Consider the following 26,204-nt stretch of genomic DNA (forward strand, 5'->3'; position numbering starts at 1 on the left):
GAACTCACTATTTCAGGAATGTCTTGAGAGAATTTCTTGCGATCTGGCACATTCACTTTAATTCAAGAAGGATAATATGTTGGTTTTTGATTGGTTCTTTTCTTGATTAAAACAGTATGACATCTGAAGTGAAAAATCAAAACCTTTATTGACTTAAAGCAAAAGCTGACTCATTTTTAATGAAAAATACATAATAAACAAGTAAATAGTTTACAATACTGAAATAATACCATCAATCCATACATTTGCTTTGTGCTATACCTTCCTGCCTTTGTCCACATAAAATACACCTGAACCATGTAATTTCAGCTACATCTAAAATTAACATATCTTTTAGTTGTTGACATACTGTCATTTCAAATATAGCTAGACGGTGGTGTAACATTATAGCAACTAGAAGCAGAACAGAATCAGTGTTACAGCTTGTAGCGTTGTCTAATTATCTCCAAAACCATGGACCACCACGGGCACTTGATGGAAAATTAGTGGCCAGTTGTTTCACATATACCTTTTTTTTTTTTTAAATTGACATACTTTTCATTAATCTGTTGACGGCAAAAAAAAACAAAAGTTTTTCCACTCATAAATCAACTAATCAAATTCCTTCTTAGACCTTTCGTCTTCCAACCCCTTTATCAGTACAGAGAAAAAAAAAAGACTACTAGATGGACCATCAAAGAAAAGTGACACCAGTTAAGATATGACTCTCATTATACTGTACAATAAAAAATAATTTGCATTCTGACCATGCTTGAGACCAGTCAAGCATCCATCTAAAACATTATTTTTATACAATGGTCATACTTTGTTGTTATTTGAGCACCAAACTTCGGTTAAGAACAGACTGTACACTTACAATACTGTAAAGCATTGCACAAATCACTGTAGATCTTCAATTGTTCGTGGTCAGACATGCAGATGTGCTCTGCATTTCACATTCTACAAATCTCAAATTTTGGGTGCGAGATAACGTAATTATGTTCAAATGCTTTGACGTGGAGCCTCCTCTCACCCTCCTCAGTTTGGATACTCTAGCCTCATCTTTACAGATTGTGGATTCAAGTGGATGTTTTGACTAATAGAATGGCTAGTAAAAACTAAGAATTTAAAATGGAGAGTGGCAAATTGTCCCCTTCCCTCAGTGTGTGCAAACCTTAAACATACCTGAACTGAACAAAAGTGCACATCCGTTACAAATCGCCGCAACATTAATTATGCAGTCAATGAAGAAAAGCATTACAATGGCAGAAAAAAACAACATCTCTAGTATAACAAACAGCACATCTACTTGGCAACGATATATCTTCTATTAATTGCTAATAGCACTTGTAACCTAGATGTAGTCAATGAACTCCCCCAGAGAGTCCATGTGCAGTCTTTATTGAAGTAATTTATGATTTTTTTTTTTTTTTTTTTTTTTTGTCTCCTGCTGGGGAAACACCGACTAGATTTAAACATCTGGTCTAACCTCCTGCGATGTGGATTCTTGATTTTTAGTCTAATGATATCAAGATTCCACCTAGGACTATGTCTACAGTTGCATACAGTTTATTAAGCACTGAAGCACTTTGCATATAATATTGAGGCACCGTATCATAAAAGGCAAAGGTGTCGATACATATACTGCTGTTCTTGTGTCTAGCCGGAGTAATGGCAAGACTGACACAGGCTGTGACATATGGCAACAAAAGCAAGTAATGTTTTTTTTTTTTTTTTTAGCAAAGATTTGATATAATATCGAGATTAAAAACAAAAATGAGTAAACGTCACAAAACCTTTTAAGGTCACGTGTTATTGCTGGTTCAGTTGGTAGGTAGAATATCTTTATCAAAATGAAACCTAACAAAATGTGTCAATAAAAAAAGGTACGTATAAATAAAATAAAAAAAAAATGCTAGGTAGCAAGAAACTAGTGATAAGTTTGTTCATCTAAATCCTTAGTTTACTTATTTTTTTTATTTTTTTTGGACGGTGATATTTGACGGCACATTTACTGCCTAAGGTTTCTTGCTCAGGTAATTCGAGGGGATCCAGCTCTCGACTTCTTCTCCTACATTTTTACAGAACCACCAGCCATTGCTGTTTTTCTCCAGAACCTCAAACACTGTACCCACCTTGAAGTTGGATGTTTGCTCATCCCCTTCAAAGTCTGCCACAGCTAGATACAGTTCGTCCTTACTGGGCTCCTTTAGTAAAGGCGGAAGCTTGTCCTTGGGCGGCCCGGGCTTCTCGCTCTTCAACGGTGGCTTGGGAGGAATCGGGACTTTATTCACCTTGGACTCTTCTTTCTCTTTGTTGGGAGGTGCCTGAACAAACCCTTTGGGTTTCGGGGGAGGGGGTCTGCTAAGGAGTGGTGGTGCAACCTTGGGAGCATCCTGGGTCTCCTTCAGAGCGGGTGGAGATTTGAATTCGGTTGGGCTTGACGGATCGGTTTTCTTTGGAGGAGGGGGTCTCCTTGGAGCCATGGCAGGAGGTCTCTGAGGGGGTTCCTTGTGGGGAGGCACCGCTGGTTTTGCAGGGGGTGAAGAGGTGTTCTGGCTGTGACCATTCATGTGTTTCGGAGGGAGTTTGGGCTCATCAGAGTACTTACTGTTGTTGAGAGTTGGGATGTGGATCGGAGGAGAGCTGGGGGGTGAACTCGGGTGGGAGCTGTTTATTGCTGGTGACGTGTCATTCTGGTGGTTCACCTCAGCTGACGCAGAACCAAGATCTGCAGGTTTTGATGGCCTCAACTTGCTTCTCAGGTTGGTGATATCTAGTTTGTTCTCTGCTGGGGGTTCTGGCTTGGCTGCGGGAACAGGTTTAGGTCGAATCACCGGCTTGGGCTTCATGAACACTGCTGGGCAGGGCGCCTCTGGTTTCTCCTCCTGTACTTCCGACTTGGGTTTTGGTGGCTGCTTAGGTACAGGTTTCAGATTAAATTTCTTCACCTCTTTGGCAGAGACCTTGTGGCCACATTCAAGACCCATCTCATTTCGAAGGTGAAGAGCTTTGCTCTTATCCTCTTTCTTGGTCTCCGGTGGTTTGTCTGGTTTGAAAGGGGCTGCCTTGGGTGGAACCAGTGGCATGATGACCCCAGGAGTTGGGGGTTTTGGGGGCAGAGGCTTGGAATTATCCAATCTTGGTTTCTCCGATACCTCCAATTCAAAGCTCTTGTTGATGGACTCCCTTCGAGGTGGCAGAGCTGGCTTTTCCTCAAGTGGAGGGGCGGCCGGGGCGGGGGGCAAAGGCCCGGAGAAAGCAGTGGCGCCCTTGCTGGCACCGGACTTCCAATCTCTAAGCTTAGGCCGAGCACAGGACTCGGGGTCTGTGGAGGGCTCGTCTGGTAACGGCTTGGACCAGCTGTCATCTGTGCCCGAAACATTTGAAGAACCACCGTCTTCCAGCCTGAGCTTCTCCATCTCATTGGGCAGCGGAGCAAGGAAATTTGGTCGCAAGGCGTTACTGGTCTTCTTGTACTTGTCAATAAAGTTGGCAGGTGCCCAGCCCTCTTTGTCATCTATCTGGATGTACCACCAACCACCTGAATTCTTCTCGATCACCTAGTAGGAAAAAAGTGACGAAAAACTTTTTTAATTATTTACAAAAGTAAATGAATATACAAAAATAACATGCTTTCATTCAAACCAAATGTTTCACTGAAAACGTTTTCCATACTTTATTGTTACACAACTTTAGGCAGTGCCTGACCCACCTCGACTTTAACTCCAGCTTGGAAGCTAATACCATCAGGGATGGTGGTCTGGAAGTCGGCTATGGTGTAGCACTCTTCCTCAACTTGAGGAGGAATGGGCGGCTTCGGAAGGTTCGAACCACGCGGCTGCGGGATGGGAGAGAGATACGTAATGGTTAAATTGATGAAGAACTTTTTCCTCAGAAATACCGAAAGCTATTTTCAGGATGCCCAGAATCACCCCTGTGTAAAATCTTACAATGGTAAGATCTCTGCGTGGAGGAGGTCTGTGTCTTGATCCCACTTCTGTGGAGGAAAAAAAAAAAAAAAAAAAGACGAGTACACAACGAGTTAATGTTTGCAAAGAAGAAACACACACGGCCCATCTGAAATCCTGCAATGTGTACTAAATAGTTCTTGCGTATTAAGCATTTAGGCTGTAATGCGCATTCTGGGTATTCTGACTATTCTGTGACTGGACAATACGCCTAAAGCAAATCATGGCCATAAAAATGTGTCACTTGTGTGCCAGCTTCCTTGCATCCTTTTTACAGTGTATATATATATACTTAAGTGAGAAAAGTGTTTTTTTTTTTTTTTAGGTAAATTCACTTACTTTTGTTGATATCAGAGAAAAGCGAGAGCCTGTTTTCTTTCTGGCTGTTGTCTCGGTTCTCCTTGGCTGCGTTGTTTTGCTGGTTTTGTTTAGAAAACCCGTCGAGGTCGTTTGTACTGGCATGGGCAGCAGCGCCTGCTGACTGCTTCTGGCTCTGAATTTCAGTCTTCTTCAGGTAGGATGCTGGGGCCCAGCCCTCCTGGCCCTGGTACCTGAATGAAGGGGAGATGTGCATTCAGTGGCTTCAGTCGAGCTACTCCGATTAACCGAGTAGACTTAACAGCAGTTTGTACAATGATATCCATTAGTTAAGTATGTTTTTCTGCAATTATTATCGAAGATACTCGGGGCCCAAAAAGCACTTGGAAACTTAAAAATGTTATAAATTACCTTGGATTATTAAATTATATATATCTTTTTTTTTAATTTTAAAGGCAGATAGCAAAAGCGCATTTTCCAAGCACACATCCCACAAAAGGAAGTTTCTTAGGTTTTAAACAATAGACAATAGTTCACTTCATCTAAACTGGTCTCGAGAAGCTGACTATGGTATTTAGGTCAGAGCACCGGGAACACCATTCTAAAGCCGTGAAGAAATCATAAACGGTTTCAGACATCCGTCCCAGACGTGTCTGATGCTCTTAATTTAAATCAGTCCAGCAGACCGGTGACGTAACAGCTGACATTTCACCCGCTGTATTTACCGTAAACGCAAGCCAAAACATATTTTAACACGTTAAGTCTATTTTCCTGGATTTTAAATGTGCTCCGGGCTCGTGAGCGCTGCCAAAACGTGGGTGACGTACAGCTAAATACGGTGCCTGAACACATCCCATTTGGACTCGGACGGAGCACCAGAACTGTGTGGGACTTTTATTTTCTCCCGGGCTAAATATTCCTTCAACATGCATCATACGCTTTGAATCATCATCCCTCCGAAAGATCCACTTCTGTTGTCTGAATCATTTAAAAAATTTTTTTTTTTTTTTAGCGCATGTCTTTGAAGTGTGCAAAGGTATTTTGGATGCAAACTTAAGAGTTCATGATTCTTTCAATAGATACAGCTGCACGTACACCATTGCACTTCTACAGCTGCCAATGCACCGATCTCTATTCTGGTTATTATCAGCTGCCGCCATAACGCAAAGAAATACCGGGCAAGTCTTCACAAAAGTTCAGTCTCGCAGAGTAATGTCAGTCCAATCCCTCCGGTCAGAAAACGCAATCCGGCGACAAGTCCGTCTGACACAGACGGAGCCGGTGAAGATCAAACCCGAGCCGATAAAGTCAGCGCTTCTGGACATGAGGTCCCTCTCCAGCGAGACATCTTATATTCATCATTTTATTTCTGAAAATGGTCTTAACTTTCTATTTTTATCTGAAACCTGGCTCACTTCTACTGCCTCAGCTTATTTGATGGAATCTTCTCCTGATTTTACCTTTCTATACTCAAATACAGAAAACAAAACAAAAAAAAGGGGTGGGATAGTTTTGTTTTTTTTCTCTGGTAATTTTACGTGTACTCGCTACCGTTTCGGTGATTTTCTAACATTTAAATACTTGGCAATGGCTGTCAAATCGCAACAGCCTGTACTCATCGTGACTGTCTGTCGCCTTCAACTATCAACTTCTTATCTTGAATTTTATGAGTTTATTTCTATTGTTCTTACCAATCACGATAAGATTATTTTAACAGGTGATTCCCTACGTCAGTGATCTTGGGTCATTTTATGTTCCTGCCAGATCGCTGCAGTCATCCTATGCTTTTCTTTTTCATATTCCACAATAGGTCTGGTGAGAGCGCCTTCTCTTTTTATGCCCCTATGATGGCAGATTAACTGCCCAAATGCTTTTTGGTGCCACTTTCAAAATAACTAATGTCACGGATTTAAACCTACCTGATCTTCCACCAGCCTTCCAAATTCTTCTGAATAATCTCGACAATCATGCCTCGCTCCAGGTCAATCTCATCCTGGTCCCTGGCTGAGTACGGGTAAATCACAGAATACTTTTCTTCTGGATTTGGGAAAAAGAAAAATATTATTAAATGTAAGAACACAGTGTTTTGAAGATCACTGTGTAAAGGTTCACAAATAGGGTAACACAAATGGATGCTAATGTAGGGAAATAGCTGGGGGAGGCAAAGAACACAGCGAGACAGTGTGTAGCGTTTCAAAATTAAAGTTGCAATCTGTAACTTTCTTTAAATTCAAACTGAAGGAAATATATCAATATTTAAGTTGTTTTTTTTTAAATTTATTTTTATTGTTAAGCACTTGAAATGTCAACAACCCTTCTAATGAAAAGGTTCAAAAACCTCTCCCAATCCTTCATGTGATTTAGGATGAGCTGCTGAAGTTGCGACAGATATACACAAGTTCTACTTTGTGTAACTTAATCAAATGAGGCAAGGCTTGAGCAGCATCTTGTGGAGCGAGAAGACGTAAGATTCAAATTTGCAACACACAAAACACACATTCATCCTCCACAAATACTGACCACAAACAGGACAAAGTTGTTACTGCACAAGAAACGTAGGAATTTCTACCATTTGTATTACTATCTATATATTATAGACAATGTATGTTACACTACTGATAGTGAATAATCAAGTGTTTATTAATGCTGGTTAACTGAAATGACACAGTTTTCTTATGTATCTATTTTCTTTAAAAATTTCTAACAACATAAACACGATGCACTTTTCATGCAAGGATTTAATCTACATGCTTGGGTCACTCATGCAACATCCACTTCATGCATACACATGGACAGACATGCACACAGTATGCATGTGTATGAACACAGGCACACATTCAGTATAGGGGGGAAAGAAAGGCGTGCGCTCCACCTTGCCCAAAGCCTGTGCTGAATAGATCCCCTAAAGTTCTGCGGCGACCCACGTGCCTTGGCAGTGACCAGAATCTCCGAGGCACTGACATCCCAGCACAATAAGTGGGGCAAAATAGGAAGTGAACATTACATAGGCCATCAGGGGGATTTTTTTTTTTTTTTTTTTTTTAATCATCCTAAACGAAAGCATTTGAAGTACTGATGGACCTCGTAGACCTATATGGTGCTTTCCCTTGAGGTGTGTGCAAATTTGATGTTTTCTAATCATTGCATTACAGCTTTTATCCATGCTAGTTTGGACTATTTTTTTTTTTTTTTTTTGGGGGGGACCCCTTACCAGTATGTTGGTGATACAACTATACCATACTTCTGCACCAGAAATAGTACAAATGGCGACATACTCTTTTAATATCACAATACATATATAAAAACATTTATCATTAGAGGGAAACTTGAAAAACTGATGCCGATTGGCTTTATTATTATTATTATTATTTATGCTCTAGCTCAACAACTGCAAACTTGTTGTTTTTGTATTATATTTCTATAATGTCAGCGAATGTAGATGTTAGATGTGGTTGACTTGCCCAACAAAGACAGCGCAGCGTCTATTCTTAAACCACATACTTCTTAGGCTCGCCAAAACCTGAAACTGCTCTGTAATTTGTACAGTGGCTCCTAGAGTGTGCTGTACAGTATCATACGATAGTGTTCTTTCAACATGTTCACGGGGCTTTTTAAACAGAATGTCAATTTATGCTTCAGATGGCAAATTAGTTTCACCTTAATTTATTACTTGCACATATTTATATTGATGAGTGTTCTATAATTCAAGTGTTTGAACATATTTGGATTGCTGTTCTTCAGTCTAACACACACTCCCAGAGTCTTGGTGTCAATGCACATCTCCACACTCACAGAAAAAAGTAGAAACTTTCTCACATTTACTTCCTGCACATCATCAATCAACTGACTACTGTGTGTGCTACAGCTGTCGGCGTAACAAATGATGTGGTGCTCATGGTGTGTGTTGCACTTTAGAAGGCAATGAAAGGACAACAGCACAAATTTGTCAAAATGACGTACAAGGACAGTCTAACTCCTAAATACTCTCATTATTCCAAATGGTCAGAAATGACTTGCACAGATTTTTCACAATTTCTTTTTTGTAAGAATATTAAATCTGAACATAAATAAATAAATAAATAGGAGCCATAGGGGAGGCTTTATGTACCTTCTTCCCCTGGAATAGTGAAGTCATCGGGGTCATCCTGTGCTTCGAGGCAGGTGGCAGGGACCCAGCCCTGGGCATCCTCCGAGCTCACAAACCACCACCCTGAATGAGAAGAATACAAACACACGATATACAAAATATCTTCATGGAATTCTAATCAGTGATAATTCGTGGTTGAAATGCATGTCTGAGAGTTATGTTTGCCTACTCCGTGTAACAGGTATGCAGAACAATGAAATTGGCAATCTTGGCACTATCAAAACTTGTGAAAACATTGACGGTATACAGGATACTTTATGGAACTCGCCTGACTCATTTTTCTCAATGACCTCCACCACCTGGCCCACATGCAGGCTAATCTCAGAGCTCTCCTGCTTCTCGTAGTCCGTTACTGCCACATACTGGTCGAGGAGGAGAGGGTCTGCTGAGGTGGAATCTCCTGTTAACAAGGGAATAAAATCACAACAGAAGTTCATTTGACTTCTTCTTTCTGCTCACTTCTTAAGTGAGTCAAGAATGAAATCTCAATATTGTGAAAAAAAAAAAAAAAGAGCCTCCACTCAATATCTTCTAACATTCACCGAAGACCTTTGGTAATATTTGCTAATCAAGGAATGTCTATAGACTTGGAACCATGAGGTTGCATCTGTGTGGTTTTGAGGTACTGACCTTTAAAGGTTTTGTATCTCATTGACCAAATGTAATATGACCTTTTGAAATGCCAGATTTCGTATGTTCTTAAAAGAACTTCACAAATAACCCAATTTAAGCCTGATCTTTACACAACGGGCAAAATCACGAGGGAGCTACAGTAAGTGAACAACTCATATTTCCAAGGTTACAATTTGTGCAAAAGCTATTAACAAGTGATTGGAAAGACGGCGTGAGGGGAAACAAGAAGCTGACAGAGAAATGGAGGGAGATTTGGGAGAGCGTCGGGTACGGATTGAAAAAAGTTTAGATTGTTAATATATTCACCAACATAGCTGTGACTTCACCATAGAGACAAATTACCAGTAAGACCCACCACCAAAGTCAGCACCAAATCAGCATGAGCTCTATCTACGTTAACACACGAGGGCTCACAATACAACCACTGGAAATTACTCGTCTCACGGTGACTCTACTATGTAGAAATAACCAGAATAAAAGCTGACAAGTCAAGCTAATTCTAGTTTTTAAATGTGCAAACAAAATTACCTTTTGGTTGACACAAAGTTTTTAACATTTAAACTTTTGCAGCAAGGTGAGGAATGGTGAAGGGACATTAATATCCAGGACAGCGTGCCGATCACTGAAGGTGCTGTTGGACACATTTTCAACAAATGTGAGTTTGTAACGCACGGACAGAAAATGAGTCTGACCAAACTAGCATTAAGCATGTAATATGAAAATAAATAAAAAAGTACACGCATGGAAAATTCCAAACGTTTGGTTTTTTTTCCCCTTACACCATCACAGCACAATGTCTTTTAATGCACATCCTTCAGTGAGCAGCAGCAAGCCAAGAAAAATGGGTTGGACCAACAGCAACAAAAAATGCATCTCTTAATTTGCAATAGAGTCACAATTTTTGTCAATTTGAATATTAGTAATGCAAATATTTCTTAAAAGCAAGACTGGGAGGAAAACTCGCTAAACTTGTGAACGTTAGCTAAAGATAGCCTAAAAACAATGTGGATATGAAATTTGGAACATTCAGACAAATATTGGCAACCAACACGACTAACATAAATCCAGCCAAGACAGGAGCCCAGTGGGTTCTAAAATTCACCAGCTATATTGTGACGCAACCAATGTGAGCCCCGAGCCTTCAACAGAGCCACACCCCACCAGCGCCGGGCCGGGGGGGCCGCGTTACACACACAGCACGACCGAGCATGACAGCGTGTTTACTACCTCGGTTTAGGAAAGTAGTCGCTCTCTCCACAAACCCTGATGGAAAGGAAAATGAATGGAGAAGAAAACTGAAGAAAAAAAAATTACGTGAATGCAAACGTAAGAATAATAGATGAACCGAGAGGATATCAGTTCATCTAGGAAGGGAAATAGAAAGACAATGTTTAAGGTCGTTTCCTTGCTCGTTAATGGTCAACTGTAGAAAAAAACAAAACATTCAAGACATTGAAGTAGAGACAAAATGGGATTTTGTTGAAGGAAAAAAATTGGTCTAGTAAAATAAATGTTCTTGTGATTGTGTGTAAAACTGTGACCACTAGATGGAGATAATGTTATATTATATACTACAGAGGAATTACAGAAGACTTCTTTTTTTTTTATATATAAAAAAAAGAAATAAAAGCAATGACGCAACAAAGTGCTGGATTATTTTTCTTCTTTGCACTTGTATTCCCCCCCCAAAAAAGACAAGATAAAACACGAGTCCCACCTAATCCTATTTCCATGTCAAATACAGAATTAAAGTTGCGTCTTACCTGACTTCTTTTTTCCGATGGGGTCCCTGTCAAGGAGAGAAAACCAACACATAAATTCTGGAAAAACTTAAAAAACAAAAAACCTCAGAGTTATTTAGTGAATCCGACTCCGTATTTTTTTAATCATTACTTTGCTTCAGAGAAACTAATTTAGTCTTATGTTTCCAGAAGATGTTTGGTTAATGCACTTATGCACTGTTGTATTTGTACTACTACTGTCGTTACGAGTTCTATCTTTGTTACTGGTGATGTTTTAGGTTATTGGAATTCACTTGGCAAACCAGCACTAACGATGCTTTTTAAATAAAGTTCAGTTGATTAGATTTTGAATTGTACACATGCACATACACCGATCACTACACCTTCTCCCAAGAATAAATACTAATTAATAACATTGTCTTTTCCCGTTCGATCTATTAATATGCAACAGACATATAGGAGAAAAGCATCTGTCTGCTTCCGTCTCTGAGACCCATTGTGAATACAGAGCCTCCAGATAGCCGATCTCTAAAATGATGTAAAATACAATACAGCATCTGCTGTTTCTGGTTTAGACATTAACCAGATAAATAGACCATCGCTCCGCAGCAGCAGTCAGAAACTGATTCAACGTCCAGATGCCTCAAAGTCTTTGGTGGCTAATGCTCAGCAGTTTACTCTCTCCCTCCCGCCGTCTCTCCCTCTTTGTTGTCTAAAGATTTCTCCTTTACTTTATGTCCTTCCATTGCCTTCCTTTTTCCACCTCACATCCTCCACATCTATTAACTCACTGATTCATCTCCCTCGATCATTTTCCTTGGCAGCTGCTCCGTGTTCGTTTCCCTGCATTAACATGAACGCTCTCAGCCACATAAAGCGTTATTCGATCGGTAGAACTGTTAATTGTAGAGACTTAAGTCTCAATAAATCTTCACCCGTGAGCGTGGCCATTAATGTACTATAAAAGGAGATACCCAGGCTGGCTAACCAAAGCAGTGCCTATGATTCTGATCATTAGAAAAGAACGTTTGTGTACCATATGTCTGTCCTTTGCTTGCTTCTTTTTCTACTAAGGTGAAACCAGGGTCATGCAACGCAGCGGGCGCATGCACTGACCTGGATCCTTGGCCTGATGTGGTTATTTTAACTAGTTTAGTAAAGAAATGAAATAACTCCTCCCACATACATGTCTTCATGTTACTCCGAGGCTGGTTATCGGTAGGGCCCATTTCAATTCCACCTTTCATGGGAACATTAACCCCAGCTAACTATGACGCATAACATGACAAATGGGAGAACAAACTATGACTGCAGAGGAACCGTGAGAACATGCAAACACCGGGTTTGCTTTTACAGAAAAAAAAGAAAGAAAATGAGGTGGCATTTATCAAAGCCTCTGCAGAGGAGGAGAGCTGCTCTGGGTTCTGATTCCAGGAGACCCATTAAAATAAAAACTATCAAGTTTCTACACCTGAAGCCAAACTTTACAGTAAACAGGTGCTGTATCACAGAGGACTCTGATTTTAATGATTCATGAAATCTCTATCCCCCACCCGGCCTCCCTATTGATCCACCATGTATTTCTGTTTTCTTCATTATGATCTCCTTTACTTTTCCTCGCCTCAGTCTTGCTGCAACACTTCCTCTTTTCGACACTTTTCTTCCTCCCTCTTTTCGTGACCATCGACTTCCTCTTTACGATCAAGTTCTCCTGTTCCTCTCCTCTTCGGCTGCTCCTCCCTTTTCCTCTCGTCTTTGCTGCTCTTAAGGAGAAAGTCTAACATGTCTCTCTCGGCGCGGTAGATTTATAGACCACGATAAATCTTCTCCCACAGTGGCTGCTGTATCTGTACACCAGCCTGTTGTCAGCCAGCCAAACAACAGGCTGCACTAGCAGAAAGCAGTAATCCAATTTCAATAAAGACAAACCAAGGTCTTTCCTATATTTGTCCGCCTCAACTAAATGCGCCCTCTCTTTTTCCTGCCTCGACCCAACACATGCTTGGGGTTTTGTATGAGGAGTAAAGAGCTATCTGTCCTTGGCAACCTCCGCCAAGGGAGGACGTGAAGTCCTCCCTTGGCTCACACGAAGTATGCGAGCAAAAGAGTGCAGCAGACAGAAAGAGAGGCAGAGGTGAAAGAAACTACGTAAACAGATCAGCAGTCCGCTGACAGGCTTTCAGATATGTTTCTCATTTGGTATCGGACATTTACCGCTGCGATTTAAGAGATCTATGTCCGATTTTAATCATAAAACTGAAAGACAGCTGGCTGTGAAAAGTTTCCCCACATCAAAGAGGAGACAAATATGAACTCTTCTTGGCTGTGCATATTGACTGCATGTGCAAATAATACTGTCATAAGAATTTCCTCGCTCTGGTTTACAATACCAGTGGTGTAAGGAGTAGTCACATCTTTTACCAAAATAAAAGTAGCACAAGATATAATTTAAAACCACTGCATTGTAAATACAGAAGTAATATCCACTAAATGACCCTGTAAGGTAAATATATTCAATTATAGCAAGCTTTTATCGTTTCACCATTCTATATACTCACTTATATTTACAATATTATAATACATCGTCTCTTTAAGCTCATTCCAGCTTTTCTTTATCTTACTGTGCAAACTTACTAATAACAATCGTCATTCAAACATATACTGTTATAAAGCTGTTATTATTCAAAGTATGGGTAGGGTAAAATTGATATACTCCAGTAGGGCAAAAACACCAGAATTGTAACAGAATGCAGTACTTGAGTAAATTACATACCACCGCTTTATAAAGTCATAATTTAGAGTGCAAAACATAGAGTCTTCTTTTATATCAGTCATTGGAGTTGTTCAAAATGTATTTTTCTTCAACAATTAACCCATGTCACAATATTATGATATCCAAAGTCTAAGACTGTTTCTAGTCTTATATCATGATATCATATAATATCAATATATTTCTCAGCCCGAATCACAGGTCCTGAGCAATGGAGTAAGCTCAGTAAAGTATCTTACTGCATCACACGGCACACTTTAAAGTGACATTAAATCCATTCACGTTATAGATGACAATATGGCAGGCTGTTGGAATTACCCAATTCACATTCAATCCCCATAGCAGCTATATGTCCTGTTAATTGTCCTTGAGCAAGAACCCCCAGCTGCTCGCTCAGTGTAAGTCACTCCTGATAGGCATGATGATATTAAGTGGAAAATATTGTGCTGGTTTTGTGTTAATAATTACATTATAGTGTGTTTTTCTCTAGACTTTACAAGAGATAAAGTATTATAATGAGAAGTAAAGCCATAAGATGTAGAATTAGAAAATTATCACGTCTCAAAACATTGTAGCAGACAGCAGATGCACACTGTCCCAGATACACAGTGATTCACAGTGAATGTAATGTTTATTTCATTATCTAATTAAAAAAAACAAATTAAAGATGCTACAATCCCAAAATGTTACACACCGTGGCTTCCGGGCCAAATAAAATATGAGCTCGTGTTGTAAATGACTGGAAAAGAAAGCAATTTCACCGCATCAGCAGTTATATGAAATGTCAAGGGGACTGGGAGGACGATTAATACACGAAAAGGACACACTGACACCTGCTTGCTATATCCTGAATACGCAAATATTTCTCATTTGAAAAGTCCCGACCGGTCCAGGGTGTACCCCGCCTTCGCCCGACGTGAGCTGCGAAAGGCTCGAGGTTTGGATTGAGACGCAGTGCTGGTCTCTCTTGTCTGTGACCCAGATTTGCAAATTAAAAAAAAAAAAACACTCTCTTTTTTTATGTGCTATTTTACTGCTGCCCCAACATGCACTCCCAGGCCCTACGTCACAGGTCTTATCATATCAATTTCTTGCCTACCGAGGCAACTTCCCAACAGCACACATGAGTATGTGATGACAAAGAGGTTAAAACTATTGCGGCAGCTGACAGCAGTTGGTGAAAAGAAAACATCTTATATGGTAAAAAAAAAAAAAAAAAAAAAAAACGTAAGTCCCACTGCGAAGCCATAACCTCGGCTGCCCTGAAGGTGTTAGTAACTCTAACAACAACACATTTTTAACCATGGCATGCGAGGGAAGTTAAGTGCGTGTCAGCACACGGTGTGTGCTGGATGCTGCCGTCCGTTGCCCGCTGATGTCTTCGTCTTGGCACATAGTTACCGTCAGCGCTGTGTATGACGCTAATGTGTCGAGTGAGATTTACAAGTGACAAGAAAGCAGGTCTCCGCGCCTTCAGAAGAACCATGCAGCCTCAGCTGTCTGGAGCCCGGTGGTTAAACTGAGCTGCAGCTACATGCTCAAATGCAAACTCAGCATCCAAAAATGGACCCATTAACATGTGTTGGGAAAAACCCAACAGGAACTAGTGCAACGGTATGAAATCCCATCCATTAGAGTGTAATGAATGCTCATTGGTGGTACGTAATTAGCAGCAGAATGGAGGGTAAATGCTGACAGCATGTGACGTGACGTGACATGAGTCAGAGGAGCTATGATTTGCGATTGTGAGTGAGCCCGAGGGTTTCTTGAGGATATGCGCGTGTGTGTGTGTGTGTGTGTGTGTGTGTGTGTGTGTGTGTGTGTGTGTGTGTGTGTGTGTGTGTGTGTGTGTGTGTGTTTGTTTGTGTCTATATGTGGTACTTACTCCTTGGGTGGGTTGAGGTCTTCAGGTCTGGTTTCAAAAAACACTCTGACCTCCTCGCACTGGGAAATGTAGACGGGCAGCTGAATGAGGGCCTGCATGCACAAAAGAAAGCAGGAAATTTGAGTTCATCACACAAAGTGACAAGTACAATCACCTCAGTACACGCAGAAGTCAACCAGAAGATAAACACAGTGCTCACTGGTTCTGGCCTGCATAATGTCACAGAGCAAGAAATTACAACACAAGAGTATTTAGGGCATTTACAGATTGCCCTCCTGTTCAGGGATAAATGTTGCATGGTGCGACTTATTTTATCAAACGTTCTTCTGTTGTAAGTTTTTCAATGCAGTTTGTCCAACCTCAAAGGTCCGGCGTGGGATAACTCCCACGCAGTGTACAGTAACTGTCTTCCCCTCAATCACAGAGACATTATACTTTTGGTCTTGTATTTTCTGTTCGTTAGATAGTTCATATTATTTCTTGCTAACGAGTAAACAGATTTCAAATTTCACATGCGTTAAAGCTTTTTTTGTTGTTCCTGTATCAGCAGGTAACCACTAGTTTCTAATATTATTTCTAGTTTTGCATAGTTAGTTATCGTTACTTATAGTATCTCCACAGGCGTTTGATTTTTTAAAGTAGAGAGCAAAAGTAAAACAATATTCAGAATAAAAGTGCATCGATAGTAATAAGTATATCACTAATAATCAGACACACCAGTTGGTTCTGTTCTCTCCTCTGTTCTCAAGCTCAACTGATTGATCCATCTCGCCTTCCTACCTCATCTTATGTTTCTGTCGAGGCTCACGAGCAGCAGAGAGATGAGCCTTGACATAACGGCTGCAGATAAAACGACAAACAGCCACATTTAGTTTTCTCTTTGCTGATGCCATCCATCTCTCTCGCTCTCTCTCAACTAGCCATGTTCTCGCTTTTTTGTGTTCTCTCCAGAGTCTGTCTTTTAACTGCTCGTCCTCCTCTGTCTTTCACTGTCTCTCAATCAAACCACTAAAGCGCAGCAACGAAACGGAATACAAAATAACTGACACGGACGAGCCAGTGAAGACCGTCTCCGACTTCTGACAGGGCTTAACCACACCTCCTCCATTTGCTGGCAAGCGAAGCTCACTGCTATCCATCAAGCCTCGTCTGCTGGCCTCTACCTCTGATTTTAATACTACTAAGTGTTTCAGTTTTGTCCTTTGAGGGAGCAGAGTCCACCTCTTGCACTCTCTGACACACACACACACACACACACACACACACACACACACACACACACACACACACACACACACACACACACACACACACACACACACACACACACACCGACATAACGTCAGGGCTGACGGATATGGAAATGAAGCCAAAGACCCAACCCAAGTGTCCTTGTCCCATACGCCATGTTTGCCTCGTCATACTTACGACCATAAGTCCATGCCTGCAGCTTGTGTTGAAGGAGGGGAGTGGCACTACTACAAAAGAAAATGTGCACGCGTGTCCATTGCTGGTTCACGGTAGAAACAAGATTGTTACGCTTTAACAAATTCTCCTGTTTTGCTGAGTAGCTGATTTAAGAGATTTTACTGGTTCTCGCCAGAAGATGACCAGAATGGTAAACCAGGATGTTGCACCGTGGCTGAGGTCAGAGTGCATCCTCAACTAGCTATCGTCTCTTTAGATTTATTTCTCTCCTCGCGTCAGCCCGTCCACTCATTACAATTCTCTCCAGGGAGGAGACAGGAGCTCAGGGTACATTACAGCAAATGGACTTTATGGGTGTTCTTTACAGGAGGCCACATTAAGATAATTGTGTGCGTGTTTGTGCAAGTGCGCATGCGTGCATGCGTGGGTATTCTCCAAGGAAAAACATGTCATGGAAATGAAAGAGCTCTCTTCATAAGGTACAGGACATTGTGACTGTATCTGCACACAGTAGCTTTTCACATGTAGACACATATATTGAAAAGGGCCTCAGCAACGACAAGGGAGGTTTAAGATGTTGTGTTTTGCGTCCGTTACGTCTCAAAAGGGCATCATTAACTTAAATAATGTCCATTTTTTTTGTTAAACAAAAAAGGGCTGTGTGTAAATATATTCTCAATATTCAATATTTGGAACATCAACTCTTAAAAAAAAAAAAAAAAACTGTCTGCTCTCTAGATTGTAGGATATTTGCGATATTATGTTTCAAAAATAAATACTGTGGGTCGTGTAGAAATGTATTTATCCTTTAATAGATGTTTTGATGTGATGCATTACTTCAAGCTGTGTGACCCGGCTCATGGTCCTGGCTCAGCAGTTTTGGTTTAAGTAAACAATCCCTGATTCCATGTTTTCCCTCCCACTCCTTTCTTTCTTTTATCCGAGTTGTGTTTCCCGACATGGATAAAAACATAAGGCTTCACAACTGGGGAAATTCCATACGAGTCAGGTCAAAAACCTCAGCTGTACAACAGAAGGGCTGACGCAGCACTTCCATTAGAAAAACATGAAGTTTCACCTTGCCAACCTGACTACATGAATGAAGGAGTAGATGATTCTGTTCTTACAGTGAATTTCTGATTTGTTCCTGCAGTTGATGTAACAACTTTTATTCACCGCCAAAGCTGAATTCTGAGATCTGACCTACGAGATGCTATCAAAGGGTTCAAGTAATGCTGAGTGTGTAATACACAGTGTTGAAGTCTGAATTCTTTCCATGGCTCAAATTTAAAGGCATTATTACAGGACTGTATTTATTTCTATCCAAAACAGCAACCAACAGTGAGGTCACCAATTGGTTTGCGAACGGCCGTTAAGAGGGCTAAAGTTCGGGTTTTGGCTGTCGCCATCTTGCTAGCTCGTAAGGGTTTGGAGTTAGAAGTAACCATATTCGGATGATCTCGGGAGGAACGAGCAGTAGATGTGACTCAATCTGATTAAACACCCCAGGACCTCCCACTTGTGATGGAAACTTGACTGGCCCACAGGTCTGTCAATCAAAATGACACGCCCCCAAAAAACACCACTTTTTGAGGCTCAAATTTAATTAATGACAGGATTATTTTCAGATTGACCACCGGTAAACTAATAAGAAAGATGGACTTTAGCTAACAACACCATGATGACTCGCGGAAAAAAATTGATTGACTTTGTATTTCATGAGAGAAGTTGAATGGGAGTCTGTGGAGCCGGAGACTTCTTGGAGGCACACACTAGTGGCACACACAACTTTCGCATCGTTCTCCTTCTTCAGACGCGGAACCTGCGTCCACTTTTATATACAAGCTGTTTCCACTCGACTTAATGCTCCAACATTCTCTGTCCTAAAATAATGCTTTAAAAAAGTTATTGCCCACCAAGACATCTTTGAAGACAGGTGCTTACGACCGAAAATTAGCAGGGATTCTTAAATCCTAAACTCTTGGTCTCTTTATTTTCTATATTTTATTTATATTTCTTGTCAAGTCAAAATGTGAAAATATGAACATTACTCAGCCCTAATATGGAACCAATCCAAGACCATTAAACTCTTCCACTAAACAATCTTCAACATGGACATTTTTATAGCTTTTCATGCAGTCCCACGATAACAACTTTGACTGCAGCAGCGCCACCAACGTAAAGTTGGCCCAGCTCAGCTATTCCCATAAACATCCACACTCACAGACATGAACACGCAAATCTACCCATTCCTCCCCCAAACTCTTATTCTTTACATAAGTGGTTAAAGCTGTGGCCTACACCAGCTGTACATTCCTTTAACCCCAGATGACACGGAGCCCCCCCCAGTCCTCAACATTGTTTATCATACTTAAAAGTTTTTCTCATCAGTCTAAGGCCTTATGAATTGTTGTGTTTATCAAGGAAGAAGTTGTCCATTATTTCCATATTAGAAACTAACTGGTAATTGTGATGGCTTCTTGAAGGTCTTGATTGAGAAAAGAAGTGACCCAATGATAGAACAGTTGAAAATGCATGAGTAAGGGCTAAGTCAGAGGTACATTTTCCTTCTCAAACAGACAAAGGGAGGAGTGTATGGTTAGGAGCCCTGAGGCAAGCCTGTGAATATTTTGCAAAAACACAGCCTAAGGGTTGTGGATATGCTGACTGGAACAAGCTCAGCAACAGCAGACTCGTAGCCTCTGGCACATCTCAGCTGGTAGTAACCACCACAACATGATATTACAACAAGAGCTCCCTGCCATTTCTGAAAGAGCACGGTTTCGCACCTAAATCACGTGACTTTGTGGTCAAGCTATCCACTCTGTAGATGAATAAAAAAAGAAAACAGACAAGCATCTTGGTTGCTGCAGACAAAGAGTTGACAACTCATTTAGAAAAACTAAAAATCCTTAAACTACCGTTTGAATTTACTTCAGAGGCTAAAAAAACAAAACTGTACGTCAATCATAATGTAATTTAAGCTGCGGTGGTTACAGTTCAATAAAATGGAAGAAATTAGTTGCTAGCTAATGGCACTTTTACGGCCATACTTCTGCTACAGTGCAGCTAGAGATTACACACTTGCATTTTTGAGGTCAAGTGATTAATCTTGTTCTTAAAAAGCAATATAATGAGCTGGATAATGCATGTTTTGCATTATCTTTTTCTTTTTAAACTGTTGGAATGAGCTGTGGTATTTCAGATAGTTAAACAGACACGTCTATGTTGTACTGAAAGGGTCTACCGTTGCCGAGGGGGATCATACAAGGTTTACCCAAAATTTGGGTGGTGCAATGACATCCTTTTTTCCTTTAGCGACAAAGAAACTTTTTTTCTTATACAGAACCCTTGAGAAAAATTCTCATTTACTGTGTTTCCTTTTGCAGGGAGGTCATGAGTCTGCAACAGAGCACCTGGGGAGCTTTTAGGACACCTGCACAGGGTGGGTGCCTGCTGTCACAAAGGCTTGCTGCAGGGACTTTTGCACGGCAAACACCACACAGTGCCAATTTAGAAGGTAAGGGCGATTGCATTATTCATACAGCTGTTCTTGGAACAATGCAAACGTATGAATCTTGTTATGCAAATCTTGCAGAATGGCTATGATCTTATTCTTAGCCAATATAACCTTGTGTTTGAGAGATTCAGGTGAATGTAATTGGGTACAAATTTGTCAAATTTAGGCCTTTTGTTTGAGTTATCACAAGAAAAAGCACAAACAAACACATGTTCAAACATAAATGAGTTCTCAGAGACAAAATGGTCTGGTCGCTCGATGTAATCCTGAATGTGCTGAAAGAAACAGGCAAGTGTTGCTCATATAAACACAGGACATAAAAAGACTATTTTCCATGTTCCAGTTTAAGGCTATGTTGATACAACGTGGGTGGGATACTTCATTTTCTTTTCTTTTGACCACTGTGCTTTCTACCTTGATTTTAGCACTTAGCAAGGATAAACTTATTCTATGTAGGTGTTGCTTTCATGCACTACAAGAAATATGACAGAATAATAGATGATTCACAGGCTTCAGTCGCAGGTCAGTACACTCACCCTGCAGTACTCGTTGATGGGCCTTAGCCTTTTCATTGCCACATCTCTGATATGGCTCCTCCTAAACAGGATCTTCCCTGAAACAAAGTTAAGATAAAAACAGATTTAAGATGTTGACAGCGGAGACAAGTCATATTTAAACACTTTTAGTCATCATTAAAAACTGGTAAAAGGTTTATGTTAATGGTGATTATTTCTGTTCCTTAATTACCTTAGGATATATATGGTCGCAATAACAACAACAAAAACTCATCACTTTTTCAAACTGAATAGTGCTCCTTTCGAGGGCAACAACAAAAAAAGTTGGAGGTATATTGAAGGTCATTAGGACACAGTGGCTTTAACAACACATGGTAAGTCAAATTAGCATGCAGACACAATATAGACACATCATCAATAACATGGACATCACAAAGAGGTGGGGAAGGAGCCAGGTGAAAAGCTGCCCTTTCTGAGTCATGAATAAGTGATTTTGGGAGAGCAAATTATGTCTGCACGACAGTCCCCCATTCTTATCTCCAACCACACATAACCACAGGCACAGACAAGCCAGGCCGCCAGAACAATAACAAGAAATGGCTACAAATAGGCCTCTTAAAACAGTTTTCTAACTTAAAGGTATGCAGGAAATTTGAGAGCCAGAACCTATTTTCTCCTCGATCGAGCTGCTGAAGTTTCACCGACAAATTCACTGAGACAGCTCTAATGAAAACATAAAGGCTGGTCAGGAAGTCAAGTGTGTAATACGACCCTCAATGCAAAAAGGGACATGCTTTGAAAAGTTACCTTATCACCTCCATCAAGAAGCTTCTACTTTTGAAGCAGACTTGCTGAAACATGAATCTACTTCACAAGGGAAGGCCGCTGAGCAATCAGTTCCCAACAGCTCCACCCTTGTTCCTAATGTTGGCTCTTCTGCTTCCTTAACCTATGCAGCTCAAAACCACAAATGTTTGTTTTGTCACAGTGAGACAGCTAATGATAGTCACAGTGTCTCATTATGAATATTTATGCTCGTATGTTTCTCTTCGTCTTGTGAATCTGAGGGCAGATTAAAGGAAGACCTAGTTCAGAAAAAAGAGAAACTGCATAAAGAAGTCTGATCTGCTGAGCGGCTTGGATAAATGTGTGGTGACTTCCTCAAGAAAAAAAAAAAAAAGAAAAAAACGCAGATCTTGCATATTTTACTCAATAACCACAACCGTCAACTTCCAACGACCTCCCCCTCCTTGACTCAGGTGGTTGACCAAAACAGAGGCAAAACCACAGGAAATCTTGTCAATGTGAAGCTGAAGTGTAAAAGAGCGTAGCCTAATATAATACCAAAGAGCAAGACTGTAGATGGTGTCAGTTAAAAGGAAACTTGATGGTATGGATGTAAATATAACTTTCAGCAAATAATATGGCAAGCTACTCATCTGAACTAATTAGGCGTCATTCCAAGTCAAAATCTTTTTTTATTTAGAGTGAAATTCCTCAACACTTATTGGAAAGATTTCATTCATGCTCACATGAAAAATCAAAACATTGGACTTCAACTTTTACACATTTCAGTTTAGTTCAATCACCATTACAGCCTCCATAAAGCTGTTAGCACAGCCAAGGACGATTATGTTCCTAAATGAATGTAAATGCGCAAGGTCTGACCAGTCTACTTTCTCACCACATTCATGCAAAGGAGGCCAGTATAGTACTACATGAGGGAGACTATTATAGAGGAGATTAACTAGATGAAGGATGAGAGGAGACATTCCAAATCTCTAAAGTATTGGCAACATCTTGCCAGAGCAGCCGAAAGGACTCGTACAACTCTCGAAAAAGGAAAGAGATTTGAAAGTCAACCCTCAGACGCTTACTTCTCCTCCTCTATTTATGTCTCTTTCTTCCTCTCCTCTTCTCGTCACTCCCCAAACAGAAAGCGTTCTTGAGGATTTTCCAAAGCTCTCTGGGGTCAGCAGAGAAGCACTGACTCAACACTGCCCACTTTGTATGCACGGTGGCTCACGGATGCGGCCGATGAAAAGAGCTTGTTTGGGGAGGAAGGAGGGAAGGAAAGAGGGCCGCTTTGCCTTGGAGCCATGGCTCAGGCGGGGGAGACATTATGGCAAATCTCAGAGCCGAAGGTATTAAACAACTTTGGTTTCCCGGGAGTGAGAAAAGTAGACGAGACAGATAGAGATGGGAACACGCAGAAAGTCATTGTTACTCACCTAACACACAGAAAGCTGTGCTCACAATTCACCTCTAAATCTCTAGATTCACTGCAAAGAATTCCTCCTTCCTGCACCCTTCTTTGCCTCTTTAGAGAGTTTTTGTAGCTAATACTTTCACATAACACCAAAGTTGTTGAATTGGACTCTGGTGACACAATGGATGAATTGGGTTATATTGGGCCTTGACTTCAGGCATTCAAATCTTTTAGACCTAGTAAAACTGGATTTTGACCTTGTAAATTCATGATAAAATAATAATAATGTATGTGGTGAAAGGACTTGAGCTCATTTATTAAAATAATAACAATTTGCAGTTTTGAAAGGAAAATGTTTAAATACTGTTGTCGTTATGGTCCAAATTCACTCTGCATTAGCTTGCAATTTGCTGAACTTGGCTTGTATGACTTGAAACATGAGACTAAACCAGAAAATTTCTATTACAAATAATTACAAATTATTTGAGTCTCGATTTTCGACTCTACAATTCGACTTGTTTCTGGGTTTGTCTAAAACGACTTGACCAAAAACCCTCAAAATAACACTGCAATAAAGCAGTTTCTGAGATAAAGTGTAAAATAATGTGTGTGTATTGTAATTACTGTGTTCTTAGGCGGGTTGCTGACTAAGGGCAGCCAACTTTATAAATTATAATTAAAGGCAGGTCTGCTACTTGTACGCCACATCAAAGTAGATAGAGACAGTGATGGCCGTCCCCTGCAGACAAGAGATGAATGTGATATGAATGAAGCGTAACCAGCAAGGCCATTGCAACTTTTCCTCTTTTTGTTTTGTTTTTCTGCCCTTCATAGAAGACTGACTAGGGAATGCGAGTTATTAAGCTCCACAGAATCGAACTTGACCTGTCCGACACACTGTGCCTCCGACTGTGGCGGGCGGCGAGATCCCCTATCAGTCAGAGTAGCAGAAAAAACTATGTACTGCAGTTCTACCATTGGGAGGAAAAAAAAGAAGAAAAAAGAAAATGGGTGGGGGGGGTGGGTGGTCAAACAAAAATACAAATTCAAAGTCTACCTTTGAGGCTATATCAGGGGCCCTGAAAAAACAGACCCACATCTTGTGGTTTTTTTTTTTCTTTTCTAAGGCTGATCTGCTGACACTGCCTTAAAAAGCAACTCTCAGGCCTCTGACATAAACGGATCAAATTGATCATTTATTTGAATGTCATGTATAAGCCCATCTAAAGAACCTAGCACCATGAGTGGTAGTCCTGTGATGGCCTATAGATACTCGGCACATACTGTGCAAAATTGCCCTTTTTTGGTTCGGGTGTGAGTTCTACTGGACCTCTAAGAAATTCCACTTAAAAGTTGAAGGATGGACTCAGGGAAAAATGGAGCTTAGCTTTTAGGGGGGCACACCTGACAATATGAGCCTAAGCAGAAATTCTGCACTGTGTACACATACAGACAAACCTACTTGCTGATGTGGAGATACTAAAGAAGGAAAAACAGCTCGGGGCCTTGCACAAACCAAACCGAGAAGAGAAAACCACGTCCGTGCCTTGTTAGGTTGGCCTCGGTTCATGCTCCAGACTTTTGCTTCGTAAGTAAATGCTTTTCTTGGCTGTCAGGAAACTTCAGCAATTCAGATAAATGCTACCTTCGAATCCTTCTCCGAGAGGTGTCTGATCTGATCTGAGATCTGAGACTAGTAATGGTCATTCAGGTGCTTGTCATACATCGCTATGACCAACATCCTGCCTACAATGCAGAGACTTCTACAGTAGCATGTCTAGAGGGAACCATGTAAAGTCCAATTTTAGCACCTCCACAGGAGCACTTGGAGACTTTCACTATTCCTCAATGGCACTTTTTCTACCAGAAAATAGAAGTGAAAGATGACCAAAATGCTGTGTTTTACTGGAGGACAGAAGGGAAAGCAAATACTCTTCATGGGAAGTAGAATCGAAGCATACACAAAATCTTGACTTTCAAGCGTTAACACCAAAAGCAGGAAGTCGACAGAGTTTAATGTAGATGAGAATGTGTAACGGTATTCATGGTCAGCATGGTCTGTCTGGCTGTACAAGGGGATAGTATGAAAAGCAGTGTTTTTCTATCTCTCTTCCCCTCCTCCTACTCAGAGTTCATCAAACACTGTGAGTGTGTGTGTGTTTTTGTGTGTCTGTACTCTCAATGAGTTCCAGACCTCCATGCGAATAAAAAAAAAAATAAAAGAAATCCTATCCCCCACCCATCCCAAGCCTGGTGGGGGGAGACGTGGGTGGGGTCTATGGGTGAGGCTTTTCTTCCTCTCATAAAGGATTACTTTCAGCACGATCTCAAAAGCTATTCAAGCACACCCAAAGTCCTTACTCCAAACAAACGTCACTGCCAGTTGTACTTGTAGGAAAGTAATGAAAACTAAAATGTTATGACCAATCAGATCTCGCACACAATGAGGATTCAGCTAGGACAATGGTGCAACCAAGTCATAATGAATGTTATACACAGTAACCTTCTGGATTTGTTTACTAGAGGAAACAAACATTCAATGTTTCCCTGTAAGGCTCCAGCCCCAGTCTAAATGCCAAGTCAAGATGTTTTTTTGGCCTATATGCTGACAGATCAGCTGGGTCAGCTCAATGTTTGAAGAGTATGTGGATGAACATACTTGGTTCACAGAAACAGTAAGGTTATGACCAATTATGGCTGCTTCATGTTCTCGTTGCTTTCGTTGTGTGCAGTATATGCAATTGCAATAAAATTCTGCTTTCTTCTAGTTCATTCAAAGGTTTCCAGTGAGTCATTGTTGTCCAATGGAAAGTACACAACTGTCTCTGATGGAGAGTTCAAAGGGTGTAGAAATGAGACACAACAGTAAAGCCATAGGGAAATACACGAGTTCTCCGTCTGTATTAGGAGGACTTTTCTCAGATTAATTGATTCAAAATTCCGCCATAAAATACTATGGGGGAAAATGACAAATGTCCATCACAATTCCTTAAATAAAAGAGGATGTTGTGGGTATAGGGTAGCTTGTTTTGTCCAAAGAGAAGTTAAAAACTAAAACTATATTAAAAAAAATAGAGTGATTTAAAT

General features: G+C 40.7%; 1 protein-coding gene across 2 annotated transcripts in view; it reads right to left on the reverse strand.

Moving 5' to 3' along the window:
- Positions 1-124: 124 nt before the first annotated feature.
- sh3pxd2b (SH3 and PX domains 2B) overlaps positions 125-26,204 on the reverse strand; it is a 37,786-nt gene continuing 11,706 nt past the window's right edge. Inside the window, exons 4-14 of one of the 2 annotated variants that reach the window (XM_069717836.1) lie at positions 20,930-21,006; positions 15,446-15,537; positions 10,812-10,837; positions 8,684-8,815; positions 8,377-8,478; positions 7,141-7,224; positions 6,188-6,305; positions 4,290-4,501; positions 3,933-3,979; positions 3,695-3,820; positions 125-3,542 (exon numbers count right to left, since the gene is read on the reverse strand). In XM_069717836.1, coding sequence (XP_069573937.1) covers positions 1,998-3,542; positions 3,695-3,820; positions 3,933-3,979; positions 4,290-4,501; positions 6,188-6,305; positions 7,141-7,224; positions 8,377-8,478; positions 8,684-8,815; positions 10,812-10,837; positions 15,446-15,537; positions 20,930-21,006 — 2,561 coding nt within the window. In that variant the 3' untranslated portion in view covers positions 125-1,997. The remainder of the gene's footprint in view (positions 3,543-3,694; positions 3,821-3,932; positions 3,980-4,289; positions 4,502-6,187; positions 6,306-7,140; positions 7,225-8,376; positions 8,479-8,683; positions 8,816-10,811; positions 10,838-15,445; positions 15,538-20,929; positions 21,007-26,204) is intronic. The other variant, XM_069717842.1, reaches the window with a different exon arrangement.

The sequence above is a fragment of the Brachyistius frenatus genome, unplaced genomic scaffold (assembly GCF_029030835.1).
Source record: "Brachyistius frenatus isolate BFR_SWC_R1_liver_20210118 unplaced genomic scaffold, ASM2903083v1 Contig_5, whole genome shotgun sequence".
Lineage (NCBI taxonomy): Eukaryota > Metazoa > Chordata > Actinopteri > Embiotocidae > Brachyistius > Brachyistius frenatus.